The sequence below is a fragment of the Nilaparvata lugens genome, chromosome 3 (genome assembly GCF_014356525.2).
Source record: "Nilaparvata lugens isolate BPH chromosome 3, ASM1435652v1, whole genome shotgun sequence".
Taxonomy (NCBI): domain Eukaryota; kingdom Metazoa; phylum Arthropoda; class Insecta; order Hemiptera; family Delphacidae; genus Nilaparvata; species Nilaparvata lugens.
The window spans coordinates 31,661,026-31,680,864 of NC_052506.1; the positions used below are offsets into that span (position 1 = coordinate 31,661,026).

Genomic DNA, 19,839 nt, shown 5'->3' on the forward strand with positions numbered 1-19,839 from the left:
AATTAAACTAAAAGGGTACTAGTTAATTTATTGATTCGAAAATAGCTATTTATGTATTAAGAGCGTAATGCGCGACTTTATCGCTCGCCCAAAACAGTTATCACGCGACACGAAGCGGAGCGTGATAATTTTGCAAGAGCGATAAAGAAGCATTACGCGCGAATTACATACAAAATTTTTTCTACAACTGCACAAACCTGTTAAATCACTTATATCTCAAGTTTCAAGTTTTTATTGGGCCAGTTGAACATAGAAGTTACATATAGCCAAGTCACAATTCACATTAAAGAAACATACAATAAATTGCTCAGATACAATACATACAATAGACAATAATAAATAAAACCGATCAGTTAAAGCAAATTTACAATTAGATCAGATAATTTAGTCTCCTGTACTTGGGTATCAATAGACAAAAAAGCATTATATTAAATTGACTAGGGTGTTGTGATCAGCAGTAATGAATTCCTCTACTGAGTAAAATTGATTCACAATCAACCAGGATCTAAGTACTTGGAGATAACGTTTGTTTGGCAAGGATCTAAGTAGAGCTGGTTGCAAGTTATGGAATTTGTAGCCTATCACAGGGTAGCTCGACTTGGACTTTTCAAGTCTGCATCTTGGTATATATATATACTCTCACGGTTTCTTGTGAAATGACTGTGAATGTCATTGCTCTTTGGTAGCCTATCCTGCATCTGATGTATATCCTTCAAACATTGATAGATGAACTCATTAATGACGGATAGAATGCCATTTTTAGAAAGAAGGGGCTTACAGTGATCGAGATAGCCCGCCCCAGAAATCACCCGGATCGCTCTCTTCTGAATTAACAGCACTTTAGAAGTGCTAGATGCATGACCCCACAATTTCAAACCATAACTCATCCTCGAATGAAAAAAAGCAAAATAGGCCGGTCTGACCACCGAAATTGACAGTTCAGACATCAGCCTTCTCAGTAGACAATGCTGCTGAGACTGGAGCACACCATGTCTATATGAGGTTCCCAGAGTAACTTGGCATCAAGAGTGAACCCCAATAATCGGACCGGCTGCAAATACTCACTGACATCTGATAGAGAGAACAATATACTTTGGGTTTTTGCCTCATTCAGAGACAATCTGTTTAGTGAGAACCAATCACGAGCTTTATCATACAGCTCCATCACATCTGCTTTAGCCTGGGTGACACTCTTATTTGCAGAGAACAAGGAAGTGTCATCCGCATAGAACAGCACATTTCCCTCTAGATAGTAGTGCAAATCATTTATTACTACAAGAAAGAGTAATGGGCCCAACAATGAGCCCTGTGGCACACCCCGTTTTACCAGAAAAGGAATTGAGCACTGATCATTCCAATGTACAATCTGTTTTCTCTCAGAAAGGTAAGACTCAAACACCCGAATTGCACATTCCTGTAAGCCATAATGCTCCAATTTCTTTAAAAGAACTGTATGAGGAATACAGTCAAATGCTCGTGAGAGATCACATAGCATTGAAAAAGTTGATTTCCGCTCCTCAAAAGAATTGATAATCGATTCTAACAGTGATTCCACAGCCATAACAGTAGATTTTCCCTTCCTGAAACCAAACTGAGAAGGAGCCAGAAAGTCATGCTCCTCAAGGTATTTATACAGTTGTGCAAATATGATTGCTTCAAATATCTTAGCAAAAACAGGAATTATAGAAATTGGTCTGAAACTTGAGGTGTCACAATATGGACCCTTCTTGTAGACTGGGACTGTTCTGGAGATTTTGAGTTGTTCAGGGAAAGTACCGCTAGCTAAACAGTTGTTTATACACAATGCTAATATGGGTGCAATAATAACTATCATCTGCTTGAGCAAATTTGGGGTCATGCCATAAATATCCTTACAATTGGAACTCCTGAAACCTAAAACCGCTTCAATTACATCTTGAGCACATACAGGACTCCAGGTGAATTCAGAAACTATGGCAGGCATGTGAGTAAACTGAATAGGTTCACTGTTATTTGGTATATCATTCACAATCTTCTCAACTGACTCAAGAAAATAATTGTTGAAGTCATCTGCTGTGGCAAATGAGTTATTGGTCTCTTTTGATGATGGTCTTATTCTGTTTATAAGAGTCCAGGCAGCTTTTATTTTATTACTAGACTCCATAATGAGTTTTGCGTTTGCTTCCAATTTTGTTCCCTAATTTCATTGCGATACCCATGTCTAAGATTCTTCAATACAATGTTCAGATTAGGGTTTGTTTTACACATGTCACTTACCAACAGAATAAGCTCTCTCAGTTCTTCAAGTTGTGGAGTGAACCAATCGCAACTTGGACGGGTTGGACCACCCCCCAGTCGACCAGCATCCCTCCCCGATGATGAGAAAACCCTTTTAGTCTTCACAGGAAACAAAGAATCAAAAAGTTCCTTAAAACTACAAAAGAAAAACGAAAACCCCTCCCTTGCTGACAACGTTGAAATCATATTAAACCAGGGCTCAATTCGATCCTGTAGTGAAGCACAAAAAATCTGAAGACAATTCTCATTAAATGATCGATACTGGATAGTTTTGAGTGTTTTACCCCGTCTATAGCAAGCCAACCGAGCTCTCAGAAGGATATGTTTGTGGTCTGATATTTGATCCTTGCTAACATTCACAGTGAAACAATCCGGATCTAAGTTTGTTACAACTGAGTGAAGCGAGCTGAGCATCCTCTTGTTGCCTTACTTATTAAACTTGTCAGCCCAAACAACTGCAAAACATTCAGACCCTGGCATCCCTTGGTGAATAAATTGCATTGCTATTATGGTCAGTTCCAATCAACACATAATGACCCACAGACAGTGCATAAGAAATACAAAGCCTAGAGCTCCCCTCTAGGAGACCTATACATCGATATCACTATGAGTGATAGCTCAACAATATAAAAACCTGCAAATTCCGCCGAAACTTCCACAAAGTAAGTTGACAAGTCAAGTGGTTTAATAGTAAAATTATTTCTATTGTTAAAATATACAGCTACACCGCCCCAAGGTGACTGTCTACAGAAACTGCCAGTAAGTACCAGCCTATCAATATTCTGGTAGAATGGTAACTCTTGTTCAACCAGCCAATGCTCTATGATACACAATATGTCAACACTCTGTGATTTACATAAGATTTCAAGTTCATTTAATTTGTTTCTTAAACACTGCACATTTATGGAGCATAAATTCAATCGGAATTTTTTATTATTATTTCTAGACGACTCTAAATAATTAGTGCTTGACTCATTTACATGCATATCAAAACTTAGATCACTCTTAGGGGCGCCAGGTCGAATCCTAAAAAAGGCTGACTCGAATCAGACAGTGGTTGCTGACCTCCAGAAACATTCAGACAATCCCTTCCATCCTCAAGCAGAGTGTCCACACTTGCATGATTCGCCAGATCGAACCCTAGAAAAGGCTGACTCACATCAGACAGAGAATGCTGATCTCCAAATACATTGAGATGATCCTCCACACCAGGGCACAAGGAACTGCCAACTGCCAAACCATCATCATTTAAACCAGGAGAGACTGAAACACTTGACTGCATTGCCTTGGAAGAAAATGAGGACACTCTTGACGAGGGGTGGCCGATACATCTGCTGTCAACATCCCTTATAATATCATTTATTTTATTAGCAATAAGTAATTTACCCATTCCATTCAGATGAAGTCCGTGGCTTGTATGGAACCGCCTCTCCAAAGTCCACAATTCTAGTACATGAACCGGATACACATCAGTTAAACGTCTTATGAGTGTATTTATAGCAGCTATAGTTTTATTAATATGTGAGCTTCTAGGTAAATCATAGCGGTAGGGAATAGTGGATATGATTATATTACTCTCTATATATGCTTCAATCACCTCAGTTAACCCCTGCATGAATGCTGACTTGCAGATCTCATCAGAGTTATTATTAATACTATTAGTACCGCCCAAAACGACGACCCAATCTTCTTGTTGACAGTTTTTGACCTCATTTGGGGAGAGCATCCAGTCAGTCAAAGCTTCAAGCCTTGCCCCTGGAAGAATGTGGGCAACACAAGAAAACTCATTTGGCAGCAAGGAGCCCACTCGCTCACGCAACCCCCTACCATGACTATCAGCCCACAAATGCAGTCTTCTATCTAAACCAAACCCACTAAGCGAACTGACATCTCTGCAGACAGCATTAATCAAGGAGCATGATCTGCGGAAATTATTCAAAGCCAATTTCGCCAAACCAACATTCTTTCCCACACCTGTCAATAGCTTTTCATTCAATTTCAAATCATTTGCTAGTTCAGAGTTCTTATTAAGAAATACATTTTTCTTATCAAGATTATCACTAATATTTCCCACCGCACCTGCCTTCGCCGCTCTGCAGCTTGACAAGACAGCAGCAACAGAGTCCTCACCCCTTTCTTTATCGTCTGTTTGAGTCCCAAAATCAATAGTTGTCTTATCATTCAACTCCATAATAATCCTATCATTAACAATGGACCGATCTATTGCAGCATGCCACTGCACTAACAAACGAGCATTTTCCTCAGACAATGCCTGCATTTACCTTCTCAACTCCCCAACATTAACAGAACATTTATCACAAACATTATCAGAATTGTTTCCCTCATAGCAAACACTTCCATCGAGAGAGTGAAGTGAATGTTGTTCGTACTCAAATCCAGTAGACGGTTTACCCTTTTTATCATATACTGGTGTAGAAGATAAGGCAGCTCCGGATGAAGCCATCAACGGGTCAATTGTAACTAGGTGGGGGCGATCTCGATCAGTATCCTCATCAATGATCACTGATAAATCAACATGTTCAACCGTTTTATTATTACATTGCGGGGGATGATTATGATTATGTGAGGCAGCAGAATCTATTTCTATTATTTTAGACATTGCTTTGTCAGTTTTTAGAGACGCTTTGCACGACTGATAAACAACGCCATTGAATCTCACCAGAAAGATTCTCAAACGATTTTCTATAGGAAAAGTCACGGAAAATAAGCTTGGTGTTCCCTTTATTTGTCAGACAGAGAGTGAAATTATCCATTTCCCAATTGAGTAATTAAGCAGAAAGAGAACACTACAAGACGTGTCGTAAGTATAGGAAAATTATGCGTTATGATATTGTAGGCTACCTATCTTATAAAGCACACTTATTGATTTCAAACTACTATTGATTTAGGCTATTTAATATTGTGATATATTTTTATAAAGAAGGAAAGCAATAATTCAATTGGAATCACAGAAGGCTATTTGAAATGCGAGTGAAAACATAATATAAAAAGAAATATGAAAAGGAAAATTGATAACAGAACAAAAACAGTTAAGCAATATCAAGGTCCGTTCCTTATCTATAGGAGTATACTGTCCGAAAACGAGCCCGTTGACACAACAATCACACTTTTCTAGAAAGAAAGTTCAGCCGATAAGATAAAAGATAGTGATCTACCACTCGAGTCCACCCTCGGTTTGAATCAGACACGAAGCCGGTTGAAAAGGAGACTCAGGTGACGGGAGCAGCCGAACTGTATCGCCTCTCTCCACGCCTGCATCCGCATCCGTATCCTCCAATCACCAGATTCAGGCATTCGAAGCAATCACAATTGAAACCAAGATTACCACAGTGGAATAGTTTGTATCAATTTTGCTTATAAGTTGCGACACAAAGCAAATGGAGATTCCTTTCAATAACTGCTCACAATTCGGTTACCCAGATATAATTGGGGAAAATTCAATCTATTGCGTTCACGCAGGAAGGTCAAAGTTCATCTCAAAACAAACGAATACCATCAAAAGCCAGATTTCTTCAAATATCCTTTCAAGTTAGAGAATAGATTGACTGATGTAGTGTTAAGTTATCCAGCTCACTGCCGACAGTTTACACACACAGTTGCAGGGTATACTATACTTTCCCAGAAAAAACACAGATCGAATGGAATATGTTATAAAACAGGTAAAATATCACAAAAAACCGAGACACTCCTCTGAGTCGACTTTCAAGTAGCCCCCAGTGCTACCAACCTCCTCAATCTGGCGGAGTTTATAATAATTCGTCTACACTGATATATTATATCAGTGATGGATATCCATCATGGCTGTAGAATCGGTACAATTACCGACTTTTTAGGTTGAGATCTGACCGAGAGTGGTTTGTCTCTTGGCGAACTGCTTATCATCAGCTGATTAGCGAGCGTAAAGAAACTCTTCTGCGCATGCGCGAATGATTAGCGAGCGTAAAGAAAATCTACTGCGCATGCGCAGATGGTTAGTGAGCGAAAAAGTAGATTCTCCTCAGAAATAAGCTGTTTTACGAGGATAATTGAGTTTGTAAATTCTTTCTTTACGCGCAGTTGTAGAAAAATATTATTGTATATGAGGCGTAGTGGGATGTTTCTGTAAGGACTTCCCTCCAACAAAAAAGCGTTACGAATATATTATTGTTAATCAATTAATTCAATATATTGGAAATTAATATGCTATTTCAAAATGAATGACGGGTTTCTCTACATCTATACTTACAACTTACAGCCATACATCAAATGAATACACAACAGAGTATGAATGAATACATAATTGAAGAGTCATACATCAAATGAAAGAGGAACTCTTTTTTGAGGTACAGTCTCGCACAGTGCTCATTTATAAGACTTTTTGAGAATTTTGTGCCAAATCCCGGCATAAAGTATATGGTTCTTGATTTTTTGGTGAAGCAACTATACTGGTACTTCTTATCTGGATACTTTACAGCTATGGCTCTTCCTTAAACTGACACAGTATGAACCAGAAAACTTCCATCTTCCAAGAAGATGGTGCGTTACCTTACTGGCATAGCTTTCACTGTAGCCGACCGCTGGATTGGTCGTAATGGACCTATTGTCAGGGCTTGTTTCCCATGGGCTCCACGGTTACCTGACCTAAAGCCTTGTTATTTCCATCTTTGAGGGTTTATTAAGGACCGAGTTATTAAGGTTCCCCCACTGCCAGTCGACCTTCCCGAATTAAGAAAAAAGATTGGTGCAGCAATTACACTCATACTAAGTTTGGGAAGAAGTCGCATATTGTCTTGACGTGTGCCCAGTGACTAATGGTGCTCACATTGAACACTTATAGGCTCTTTTGTAAAACTGAGTTTCTCTTCAATTATTATTACGTATTATTAGTTTATGATTTATAATTGAGTATTATTTTTTATGCATTTTTTTTGGCAATAAAGTTAATTATTATTATTAATTTGATACATGACTCGTGGCTGTAGGTTTGATGAAATTAATATTATAAAATGTTGATACCCCGTCATTCATTTTGAAATACTTTGGTATATTTATTGCATCATGATTCCAATATGAACTTGAGCGATTCTGTAGTAATCTTACTAGAAATGTTAAATTTTGTTGGCTCTTTTCTCAGGGTCTAGTGGCAAATGAAACGTTGGGCTACTTCATGGCAAGGATTCAAACATACATGATCAAAATTGGAGTCGATCCACTCAGATTGAGATTCAGACAGCACATGAGTAACGAAATGGCCCATTATGCTTGCGACTGCTGGGACGCTGAGTGCCTTACTTCCTACGTAAGATATGTTTTGTTTGATTTGCCAAATCGCTTATATATAATACAATATTTCAAGTGAATAACTACAATTCAATTTTAAATAATGATACTAAGTTGAAAAAATGGAATCTGTCAAAAATTTACTTATTCTCTCTAGACATTGAAGTGTCATCAATAATTGAGAATGTTTTGAAAAGTGTACACTATCCTCCTTCTGAACGTAAAAATGATGATGATGGTGATACTTTGTTTGAAATTGCAGGGCTGGATAGAGTGTGTTGGCTGCGCTGATAGGGCAGCGTTCGACTTGAGTCAACATTCCAAAGCCACCAATGTGAGGCTGATGGCTGAGAGGAAACTTGCCCAACCAAAGACCATCAGTGTTACTGGTCAGTTAGAATAGAATATACAAATCAGTTATGCTGAAGTATGCTTATAATTAATGATGCTCAAATCAGTTATGCTTATAATTAATTATGATACTTCCCAGTGGCGAAGCTACCTATAACTAAAAGGGGAGTCTAGGAACACTAAAGCTTACGGTTTACTTCTTTCAGAGCTGTATAATTCAACAGTTCATTACACTCATCCATTGTATAATTATTAAGAAATAAGCAATTGTGCTAAAGGTTCAACAAATTAAAGATAAAATTCCGAAATTGAAAAATGATTTGGTTTCATCATTGTTGAGTAAACCAAAGCAAACCGCCAAAACGAGTTGTAGGTTAAGAAAAAGACACGAGCCACAAACCAACTGATTTATTTGAAATATTGAAATCTTTAAATTTTGAGAAGCATCGATGTTTGAAGACGATTGCTTCGATGTCGACCGTTGGATACATCGAGATCTAGACATACAGACGGAACTCGAACTATGAACACAGCTGTAGACAGCCTAGACTCCAAGTCCTGTTGTCTTACGTCACGTTGTCATAGCAACCATACAATACGCCACGCCCATTATGAATGAATTGAGAGTCTGATAAGTAAGACTCATCATGTTGAATGAATAGATAGCCAGTCGGCTCATCGGCTGTCGGCCAGACAGAGAGCCACAAAACAGTTTGGAAGGCGGTCTGGCCAGCTCTTATCCAAGTTTGCAATGAAATATTATGCGTACTAATAACAAATAATATAATCACATCAATCATAATTAATTTTGGGGAGTCTCATACTCTTAGATTCCCCTTTAGCTCCGCCACTGATACTTCCATAATTCTTCCATACTTCTCAATACAGTGCATTATTTTGTTTATTTATTTAATGATGCACTGAATACAGTTCATTAAAATGATTGGGGAAGGACCAACATGCACAACCCAAAACTTTTCCTTCCCCGAATTTTGATTTATACAATATTGGCCAAAAATTAGGTTATGTTCCATACACTTTTGAATTCAAGTCCAATTTTCTGTCCAATCATTTGAAATCAGAAAATTTTGAATATTGTTAAAAAAACAAGTTAAATAACACACACTAATCACTCAAAGCAAACTAAGAAACCAAATTGTCGAAACGAATAGAGCCTTGGACGAGTCAAAATTTCAAGGTTGTAGTTATTGCATGATTTCAATGGAAGAGCATTCAATTACGTATCGTAATATTTAGAACACATAGGCCCTTCCAAAAGTACGCTGTTTGATAACTAGTGATCGAAAGAAATTACAATGCCATGTTCTTGAAGATGGGATGTGTCTGTGCTAAAGAGGAAAAAATCAATGGAAAAAAACTCAACTGAATGGAAGATGGAAGAATATTATTAGAAATTTGAATGAATAATCATAATTGAGTGAGACTGTTCAGAGAGTGGCTGATTGGTAAAGCCGCAACTAAGAGGCAACTAAGACAGTTTGACAGTTTCACGGGTCATTTAACGAATTTCCTTCTGCTATTTAATTCTTCAATATTTGCAGTAGCAGAAGTCCTTAGTTCTATTTATATAGCTTTGTGTCACCCAAAGATAGTGAGTGTAAAGTAAAGATTAATTTAAATTAAAATGAAACTGTTCATTCCAAAGGGTTTAATTGCTCTCAAATCACATTAAAAAGGGGTTTCAAGTAATATGCTGTTAAATAGCCTGATGACTTCTGCAAATATAAATTTTATTTATTCATTTGAACAAAAAACAATTGAGTTACAAAGATATACATTACAACGATTAGTTTTTTGTAAGGTATCTAGTGCAGCAGAACAGCTAAATATTGGCAGAAAATAATGTATTATTAGACTATATATTGTTTTTGTCCAACCTCTGTAAACCAAATTATAATTGATAGGCCTATACCCTGAGAATTTCGCAGCTATGGTTATTGACAAGTTTTAACCGATAATATCGATATTTTAACGAATTAATCAGTATGTCAGTGATAATCTTTACAGTTGAAGAAATTTCCAGGTTATTTAATAGCATATTATCTAGAATTGCGGGTTCATAATTCAATAGCAATTGAAAAATTACAATCAAAAATGTTTCATTCCATCCTCAATGCCTGTCCAGTTTGAAATTTCTTTCAATTCACGATGTTTTATTTAAAAACAGTGAATGTATTCAATTGCAATCTCATGCTTTTTTCCTTCTGTATAGCTATTCACATTTTTTTACTTGATTTTAACTCTAGTTATGGTATTTTAGATAAACATAACGTCAAATTAAATTAAATTTTCTTTTTCAGAAATTCAACCCAACAAAGCGGTGATTGGAAAGACATTCAAACAGAAGGCTAAAGCCATAGTTGATGTTCTCTCATCCTACAGTGTAGATGAAATTATGTCTTTCAAAAAAAAACTTGAAGCAGACAAGTGAGTGATCAAATCATACTAAAAAAGATAAGCTTGTGTAATAAGTCAAATAAATCTACTAATCATCTTGAAATCTGACATGATGAGAGTGGACATCGCTTTCTTGAAAAATCAGTTTTCAATGCAGATACATTGCTTCTTTTGAAATTCATCATTTCTACTATACTATCAACAGATGCCTAAAGGTTCTGGAGAATGATATAGTTTATTTTTATTTGTGATCGGCTTCCAACTTGATGTGTAATGCCGACTGGCACCAGGCACCACCAAAATGGAACAAGTCAAACTGAAATCGGCCGTGTTGTAGATGATTCCCCATTTTTGCAATTACAAGATAATGTTTACAATTTTCCAATGATTGGTGGCTTTGTTTTTTTATCAAATCAAAATTACTGTTCTTACTGTTTTTGGTTAGATTATATTTACATGAAAGTACAGTAATTACGAGCTTCAAGACAGTTGTCGATTCCGATCGAGTTTTATACCTTGACACCAAGAATAACCATCACCTTACATTGTGAAGGATGAGCAAAGAACCAAAGGATGGGATTGAAAAATTATTTTTCATCGGAATTCGCGTGAATTTCCAAACGTTCTGGACTTTGAAATTCACAAATATTATTATGAACTGTAACATTAATAATATACGGCAGCGTTTTCCAACCAGGGATTTTTGGTTCACGCAAATTTAAATTTTAGTTTTTTTTTGCTCTGGGAAGTGAACCAAAATTCTCTGATTCCTCAGAATTAGTTTCTATTTCGACAAAGTTCAGCTTTATCATTAGTAGGCTTCAATATAACATTATATTTATAGCCTATTATATTTTGTGTTTTAAAGCTCATGAATATATAAAAGAAAAGATAATTACTAAATATAGTCGATATGCCTGTCTATTTTCATTATCTTATCATTTCCCTAGCCTTTTTTGTAAATTTCTCTATTACAAATTCGTTATTGAGGGATTGTGTATTGAAATGGTTTTATTCGAGCCATTGAAATTGGACCCGAATTGAAAATATTTTTACACTAACACTGAATAGTTGAAACACGTGTAATCAAATACAAAGACAAACAAAACAAGTTTGTAGTCACCCGCCTAGTTATCTGCACAATAATGAATGTTGGCTTCTGGGTGAGAGGGGGGGAGGATTAATAAATCGTGAACAGTGGCGGCTCATCCTATGTGTTCAATGGTTCATTGAACCCCCAGAATTGAACCAACTCCTATAGAATGATGAATTCTACTCATATAATTATATTTTTATTTTATACTCATGAAATTACATCACAAAATTTTTCATCTATGTAAACTTAACGTCGATGTTTTGCGGCCGGTGCCTGAGTGGCTTGCTTGAAACAGCACCGAATGGCATGACGAGACGGGTGGTGGTGGAAAGCAGTGTTCATTCCCCGATGTGAACCCAAAAACAGGGCTGGGTGAGGTAGTGGAACAGAGGAGGGGAATCGGTTTGCTAGCACGGATTTGGTTCACAATCCTCTCTTAACCACGTTTCCACGAGGTCATCCGAGAGTAGCCGAACCTAGCCGAGGCAAGTGAAGCATTCGGTAAACCTCGGAATGAATCGTGAGTATTCGTGATACGGATTCAGTAGCAGTGCCATCTTGAACATAACCAATAAATTCAAATTTGGTGGCAGTAAACAGTAAAAAAGCGGTAAACAAGAAATAGAAAGCGTGACAGTTTTGAGGCTATACGGTACGGTTTCGGGTATACACTGTATACAGTTGTGATAGATTTCACTGCATTCTTTATTATATAATTTTTTTTGCGTGTTGAAGAATATAGACTAGTAATTTCTAGCATGGTTCGTGTATTCGTGAGTATTTCTAGTATGTCCATTTTGTTTTAGTGAGAGTGTGAATATAATTTATTGTGCTAGGTACCGTAACAGCATTTTGAGCATTTTGATGAAGAAATATGAATAAGGTTCAGTATTTGTTAAAGACAAACATTATTAATATTGAGGATAGGTGTAAAATAAAACATGTTGGTAGATTAACTCTCAAAGTAAAAATTAAAGAGAAATATGAACAGGACAAAAAATCTATATTTGTAGAAAATATGCTTAATGTTTGGGAGGTAATTCCTTGAAATCATTATTGATTACCTTTACACTTGATTATGCTCAATACTCTATATCCTCTTGACCTTTCTCCCCAATAGATCATGAGGTTGAACCCCCAAGCTAAAAGATCACGAGCCGCTACTGATCGTGAAGCAAGCGGGATAAACATCCAAAGATGGGTCGGCAAACATCGGTTACCACTGGGCTAGTGTAATCACAGATGGAGCGGGCGTCATGGTTCACAATATGAAAAAACATCCAAAGTTGGGTCGCCAAGTATAAGAATGGTTGGGAATCAATAATATACAGTACTAGCCGTCAGACTCGCTTCGCTCGCCATATCCGTCTAGCCAGAAGGCTCCGCCCCCTGGACCCCCGACTGGATCGTCCAAAAATGAGATCAGCGGGCTCGCTTCGCTTGCCTGCATGTAGACCTCAGCGGAACCTCTGTACCGAATTCTGGACCCCCGACTGGATTGTCCAAAAATGAGATCAGCGGGCACGCTTCCCTCGCCTGCATGTGGACCTCAGCGGAACCTCTGTACCGAATTTGAACGTATTATGTCAATTTGATCTCAAAAAACACCTGTTACTATATCGGCGTATCTTTGGCGAACAAAATTCTTCCACCTCAGCTAAACCTGTGTACTGAATTTTTTTTTAATATATTTCCATCAATTATTGAAAAAGGTGAGGAAACGCAGAAAAGCTGAGAAAACACTAATTTTGGCTAATTGGATGAATTGGTATTTAGGAGGTCCTGGATAAATGCATTTCAATCTTTAACTTGGTGCCAACCTAACAAAGTCAACTCAACTTAATTCCAACCTGACAAAATTTTTAATTTAGTTACCAGAACAACTGTTTCGAAGAAGTACTCTCTCTAGATTATAGTTCTTTCTAGATTCTAGTTCTTATCTTTTGGCGATATTCCAACTCTAAGGGTGGTTTTTAAGGGTTTAAAGTTCTTTTAGCATGTATATTCTTCTTATTCCAATATCTTAATATTATAATTTAAATGTCCATACCATATGTTAGTATACCATATGTTATGGTATGGACATTTAAATTATAATATTAAGATATTGGAATAAGAAGAATATACATGCTAAAAGAACTTTAAACCCTTAAAAACCACCCTTAGAGTTGGAATATCGCCAAAAGATTTCTTAGTGCGCCTCTAAAGGGCCAACTGAAAATACCTACCAAATTTGAACGTTTTTGGTCCGGTAGATTTTTAGTTCTGCGAGTGAGTGAGTGAGTCAGTTACTCAGTGAGTGAGTAACTACTCATATATATATATATATATATATAATATATATATATATATATATATATATAAGCGAAATGGCACTCACTCACTTAGTAACTGACTCACTCACTCACTCGCAGAACTAAAAATCTACCGGACTATATATATATATATATATGAGTGAGTGCCATTTCGCTTATATATATATATATATTATATATATATATATATATATATATATATATATATATATATATAGATAGATAGATAGATAGATAGATTTAAGCTATACCAATAAATCTAAGTTATTATACTAATACTATCGTGCAGTGTAACTGCTTATATTATCGCCTCAGTTTCAACTGTGGGGAGTCCGATCTCACTAGGCATCAAACCTGCAATCTATGTAGAAATCAATCTGAAACTTATATAAATTTCTAGTTTTTCCAATATACCGCAAAATATTCCTATAATAATGTCAAAAATAAACCGTTACTATTTGATAGAGCTCAGTTTATTCAGATCAGTTCACTAGTATTTTTCCATATTCAAGTACTTGTGCACCTTTTGAAACCCTAACTGCGTGATGGTAGTGAAATTTGGGCCAATTTGTTCATGTGAATATCTTAGATTGCTTTACAGTCACATTGGTATTTGAAGATTGTATCAATCACATTTTGATCTTTATCAGTCACTGAATCACATGTTCATTTGAAGCTTTCTATTATAGGGAGACTTCGATACTCGTAGGAGAAGAACCGGTGAAAATTACTCAGGAAATGGCCAGTATTAAAATGTATGATAAAGTGGTGCACGTCGATGAATTCTTCCCAAGCGTGATTGAACCGTCATTTGGCATTGGCCGCATCATGTATGCCCTATTCGAACACAACTTCCGTTTCAGAGAAGGAGATGAACAACGCTCCGTAAGTACGCTCTCAAAATTGATAAATATTAGTCTTTCCTGACGGCAAACAATTATATCAAGTTTTTATGTGATTTATTGTTCAAGTTGATACACTCAAAAGGAGTTCCAAGTAAATCTTTTTCTCTATTATCGTTTGAAGTTTCTATTGATTGACAAATTGAAAGCGGTGGTAGCCTTGATTCGGTTTGTGTTGAGTATTTAGTGGGCCACTTTAGACCGAACAACAGGCCAAGCAGCTCTAGCCATCAAATGGCATACTATCAATCCTAGGTCAGTTTGTCAACAAATTAAAATTCATGCTTGACTATTCAACAAATTTGAATATTCATGCTTGGTAAAATTTAATTTAATTGCCAAAAATTTATGGATGAAAAACTATTGAATCAAAATCATTTATTGTATTATAGGAAGAATCACATGATTCAATCACTTGGATTTTGTAAATTAATTTATTTTTTTACAAAATTGAAATGAATGCCTTACATCCAATTGAATTGGTCTCAATAATTTATTGGGCTTTGAAATTAAAGTTATCTTCAAGTTTATTTTCCATCTATGAACTTATGGAAAATCCTTAATTTAATGAAAACTTTTATATTTTAGAATAATGTTCGTTAATTTGTGTAGAATGTTACACATGATATACAAAATTACTATTTCTATTTTAATATTTAATAATTTTAACTGTTTGTTTTGTTGCAGTTGTTTGCATTGCCTCCTCTTGTAGCGCCAATAAAGTGTAGCATCCTTCCATTGAGTTCTAATTCTGAATTTGAACCATTTGTTATCAAACTTTGTAAGTTGAATCCATAACGTTCATACTGTAGAATAATTTATATTTTGTATACTATAATTCCTTTCTTTTAGCTCGACCATTTTCAACTTCTATCTTTGTGAATAAAATATTCTTTGTATCATCACCCTCCTCTCAGTAGCAACATAATCGAAGATCTCCAGTTTAATGCCTCTTAGAATTCTACTAGTACTGTACAATATAAATATAATATACTAGTAAATTGGTGTTATCAGTGAACAGATCATTTGTTGCCTTTTTAATTGGAAGGGTTTTTGTTGAAGGTCTGATGAACGATCTTGATGGAATTTGGTGCATCGTAAGAGAGAAACATGCAATAATTTAATTGTATTCACAATAACACAACATTCTAGAACGCTGCCTCTTAAAAACTTAGCTGTCAACATTGAATTGTCAAAAACACACGTCGAATTCCTCAAATCATGATTTGCAAAGGAAATAACAGATTATTAATTGCTTCACCTTAGGCTGAAAGTCATCGACTTTAAAATTTTTCCCTATAAACTCAACTCTTCATCTCAATCTTTTACCTTTTCTTTTATCTTGGAAAAAAAATTGTCTTTTATTAGTAGAGGAACCTTTATTCTACCCCACCACAATACTATGTTATGTGAAGAATGATAGATATACTAATTTAATAATTTTTAAGTAAGTGATAATACTTGAAAATGTTATAAGACTTGAAAATTTAATACTTAGAACGTAGTTAACCAAGAGTTATATTGGAAAATATTTTATTAGTAGTCTGTGTTGTGTTTAGCGAAAGGAGAATGATCATTGCTTTCATTGAGTGTTGTGTTTATAAACGTGAAGCCAGCATTGGTTACTGCCCACCAAACATATAATACCAAGTGCTGGTGGACTCAACTATTTTGAAACATCAAAGAAAGAACAAGATAAAATGAAATAATGCCTGTTTTTGAATAGGTGGTGTGAGCACCGTCTTTAGTGCATATCACCACAACACATCATCATATTTTAAGCCTTAATTCCCTATTTTCTCTTACATTACAAGGGACTCAATGTGTTTAGTGCACTAGTGAAGATTTGTCAGAAGCGCTCTCTTGTAAACGCATTTCTTGATATTTGACAAATCTTCCTCTTCTTTTTCTTCTCCCTTCTCCCATCACAGCGTAGGGGTTCGAGCCTTGGCCCATCTTTACCACGCTTCCCGGTACTCAGCCATTCGTCTCATTCCCCTCATGGAACTTCCTCTCTCTCTACCCAGGCATTCAAGGTAGCTCTCCCAATTCATTCGTGGTCTACCTTCCTCCGTTTTCCTTCTGTCCTGGCCTCTACCACTTGCTTTGCCCCTCTACATTCTTCCATCCTGATGACATGTCCGAACCATTTGAGCTGCTTCTCTTTTACATCCTCACTCAGTGCCTTCCTCCCCACCTCCTTTCTTACCTTCTCATTCCTCCATCTATCTCTTCTAGTTTTGCCTACCAATTTTCTTAGGAATCTCATTTCTGTGACATGTATCTTACACCAATGGTTATTCCAAGTATTACTTCAAAAACGGTCACTACGAAGTAGCTGAATACTCAAAACCAATGAAAATTTTATGATAATTGCATAGATAAATAAATATCCCCTTAATAGATGCTCTTTGGATACAGTTTATGTATTTTAGTGAATAAATAGTAATTGAAAATGAAAGTTCTCTTGCTTAAATAAACCAACTTGAATTGAAAGTGCAACCTGCTTGAACCATTGTGAAACAACTAATTTTTGTTTCAGCGAATGCCTTGACCAAGTTGAATATTTCACACAAGGTCGATGATGCTTCGGGATCTATTGGAAGAAGATATGCAAGAACTGACGAAATCGCCATTCCATTCGGAATCACAATTGATTTTGACACTTTGAAAGAGCCATACTCAGCTACTTTGAGAGAACGAGACACCATGAGCCAACTCAGAATCATGGTATGTATTCAAACATCAGCTTTTAATAATATTACTGTAGCTTGATAATTTACTTCTATCTTTAGTTGATTTAGTCGAATAGTCTCTAGCACTAATTAAATTAAATATAATGTATTTATAATAGATAAAACCAGTACGGAGAATAATTCTCTTAACAGATACAGAATTTCGCTTATATCAGTTTTAATACCAACAAAGTACTCTTGTTCATGGGGAACTGACATTAGCATCCTGAAATTTTATTGGTATTGACTGATTTTTTTTATTCTATACAGAGTAATTTTTAATCCATCTCACTTATCCCACCCAGCATTCTATAAAAATTTATAATTACAAATTGTTATGTTGACCTTGATGATGATAATTATAATAATTTTCATAAGTACATGTCACAATACACGTTATTCAAAAAATGATTCAGCTCTGCGGTTCGCGTCGGAAAGCTATGATCAAAAATAAAACTTGTTTATCAGTCTCAATGATTAAATTTTTTCTTATCGGAAAGCTATGGTAGCCCAATGTTTATTTTTGATGATACAGTAACCTTGAGTGGATTTAAATGTATTTGCTCCACATCAGATCAGAAAATACTCGAAAAAATCCTTTTATTGTCAGTCAATAATTATTTATTCAACTAAAATTTTAATTCATATCCAATATTGTTTATTTTTTAGATTATAATAAATAAAATCGGATTCATTATCACCGCTAGCAGATTCATTAAACAGAAAAGGCAGTTTTATATCTACTAGCGAGGGTGTTGTGATTGATATTCAGAGTAGTGTCAAAACACACAACACAACTCATTTCCCAGTTTTGATGCTTATGCAGATAAGGTACTCTCTTCTGCTAAAAGCCTTTCTATTGTCTTGTCACAAGATAATAAATAATTATGTCACTTCCAAGATTCACTCTCTTTCTGTATCTATAAATCATCTTATATACAAGATAATAAATAATTATGTCACTTCCAAGATTCACTCTCTTTCTGTATCTACAAATCATCTTATATACATTAAATTATGAATTCTCATACTTCAGCATAAAAAGTAAAGCTTTCAAGTTTCTTTCAGACATGAACGTGAACATAAAACATATCAGTACGTTAAACTCTTCAGTCTTCGTTGAACGGCTCCTCCTATCATTCCATCAAAATTTGTCTTCATTACAAATTTCAATTATATTTTTGTTATTTGAATGTTTTAGTTGGAAGAACTACCTGGAGTGGTGGCCGACTTGGCTGAGGGAAGGCTAGCGTGGTCTGATGCACAGAACAAGTATCCTAAATTCGAGCAACAAGAGAACACCAAGCATGGAGAAGAGTGAATCTTCTTAAACTATTTTAATATTTATCATCAATCATTGTGATCTGATTACAATCTCAAACACATTAACAAATGTTCATTAATTTCTTCCTGAATTTCGATTACCCCATTCTATTTTAAGTGTGATGATAATAATCGAGAATGTTTCTCATATTGAAGAATCTATGTTTCAATTGTTTACTTATACTCAATGCTGTCTCCAAGTCTTGATGTCGATAAGGATCACCTTTGCCCATTGCAGCAATTCATTCAGAGACTATTTCATTATAAATAAATCTTCCACTCATCATGCGAGATAACATTCATTCACTGGCATTGGCCTCTATAAGAGGATAATGAAATTGACTTATTCTTAACATTTTGAGTATTGGCCGAAATGCTTAGGTTTTAGTATTGTAACTTGTATATTCTCTCATTCCTGGAAATGAGAAAAAATTCAGTCACTTATAACCCCAAAATTAATATTCAAAATACATACTGATATTTTTTATTGCCAATGATATCCACATAAACTTATTGCCTGTGAGTGGGTGTTTAATGAGATAATTAAACGTCCATGCCTCCTGCAGGATTTGAAAACCCACTAACCAGGCGGTGCTAGCAGACTAGTTTTAATCGCCAGACCACATGACCAACCTGACTGGTCACTGATGTTGCATCCATCAATATCCGAGGATTGTCTCTGAATTGAGTCACACTATTTTGCATGCCTGGAAAAGGCTGACATTTTCAGGGAATTTCCTTCCAGGTTTGGTTATAGGGCTGTAAAATGTTCATGCGTCTATCATGATACGAGTACATTCTCCTGTGTTGAAGGAAGAATAACATTACACAACGAAGCGGCCGTCCATTCACTTCCATGTGGTCACAGACCATGTGGTCACAGACCATGTGGTCTGTATGCCTACCATAAACCTGAAAACCTATTTCAAGAATAATAATACTTTGTTCTGTTGCTCCACTCAGAAAACTGACCCCATAGCATTATTCCTCGAAACAACACTTTAGGAGAAACTATAGTTGCTGAATTGAAGGAACTGTGTTCATTTAAACTTCGAGTTTGTTCTCAGTTCAGCACTCCAAAACTCATGATCAATCAATAAAGGGTTCGAGATACATAATGGCTGATATTGAATATTTTGATC

General features: G+C 35.9%; 1 protein-coding gene across 1 annotated transcript in view; it reads left to right on the plus strand.

Moving 5' to 3' along the window:
- LOC111057151 (glycine--tRNA ligase) overlaps nucleotides 1-18,763 on the plus strand; it is a 47,928-nt gene extending 29,165 nt beyond the window's left edge. Inside the window, exons 8-14 of the mRNA XM_022344592.2 lie at nucleotides 7,412-7,576; nucleotides 7,820-7,946; nucleotides 10,230-10,356; nucleotides 14,427-14,622; nucleotides 15,327-15,420; nucleotides 17,182-17,369; nucleotides 18,576-18,763. Coding sequence (XP_022200284.2) covers nucleotides 7,412-7,576; nucleotides 7,820-7,946; nucleotides 10,230-10,356; nucleotides 14,427-14,622; nucleotides 15,327-15,420; nucleotides 17,182-17,369; nucleotides 18,576-18,695 — 1,017 coding nt within the window. The 3' untranslated portion in view covers nucleotides 18,696-18,763. The remainder of the gene's footprint in view (nucleotides 1-7,411; nucleotides 7,577-7,819; nucleotides 7,947-10,229; nucleotides 10,357-14,426; nucleotides 14,623-15,326; nucleotides 15,421-17,181; nucleotides 17,370-18,575) is intronic.
- The last annotated feature ends 1,076 nt before the right edge of the window (nucleotides 18,764-19,839 follow it).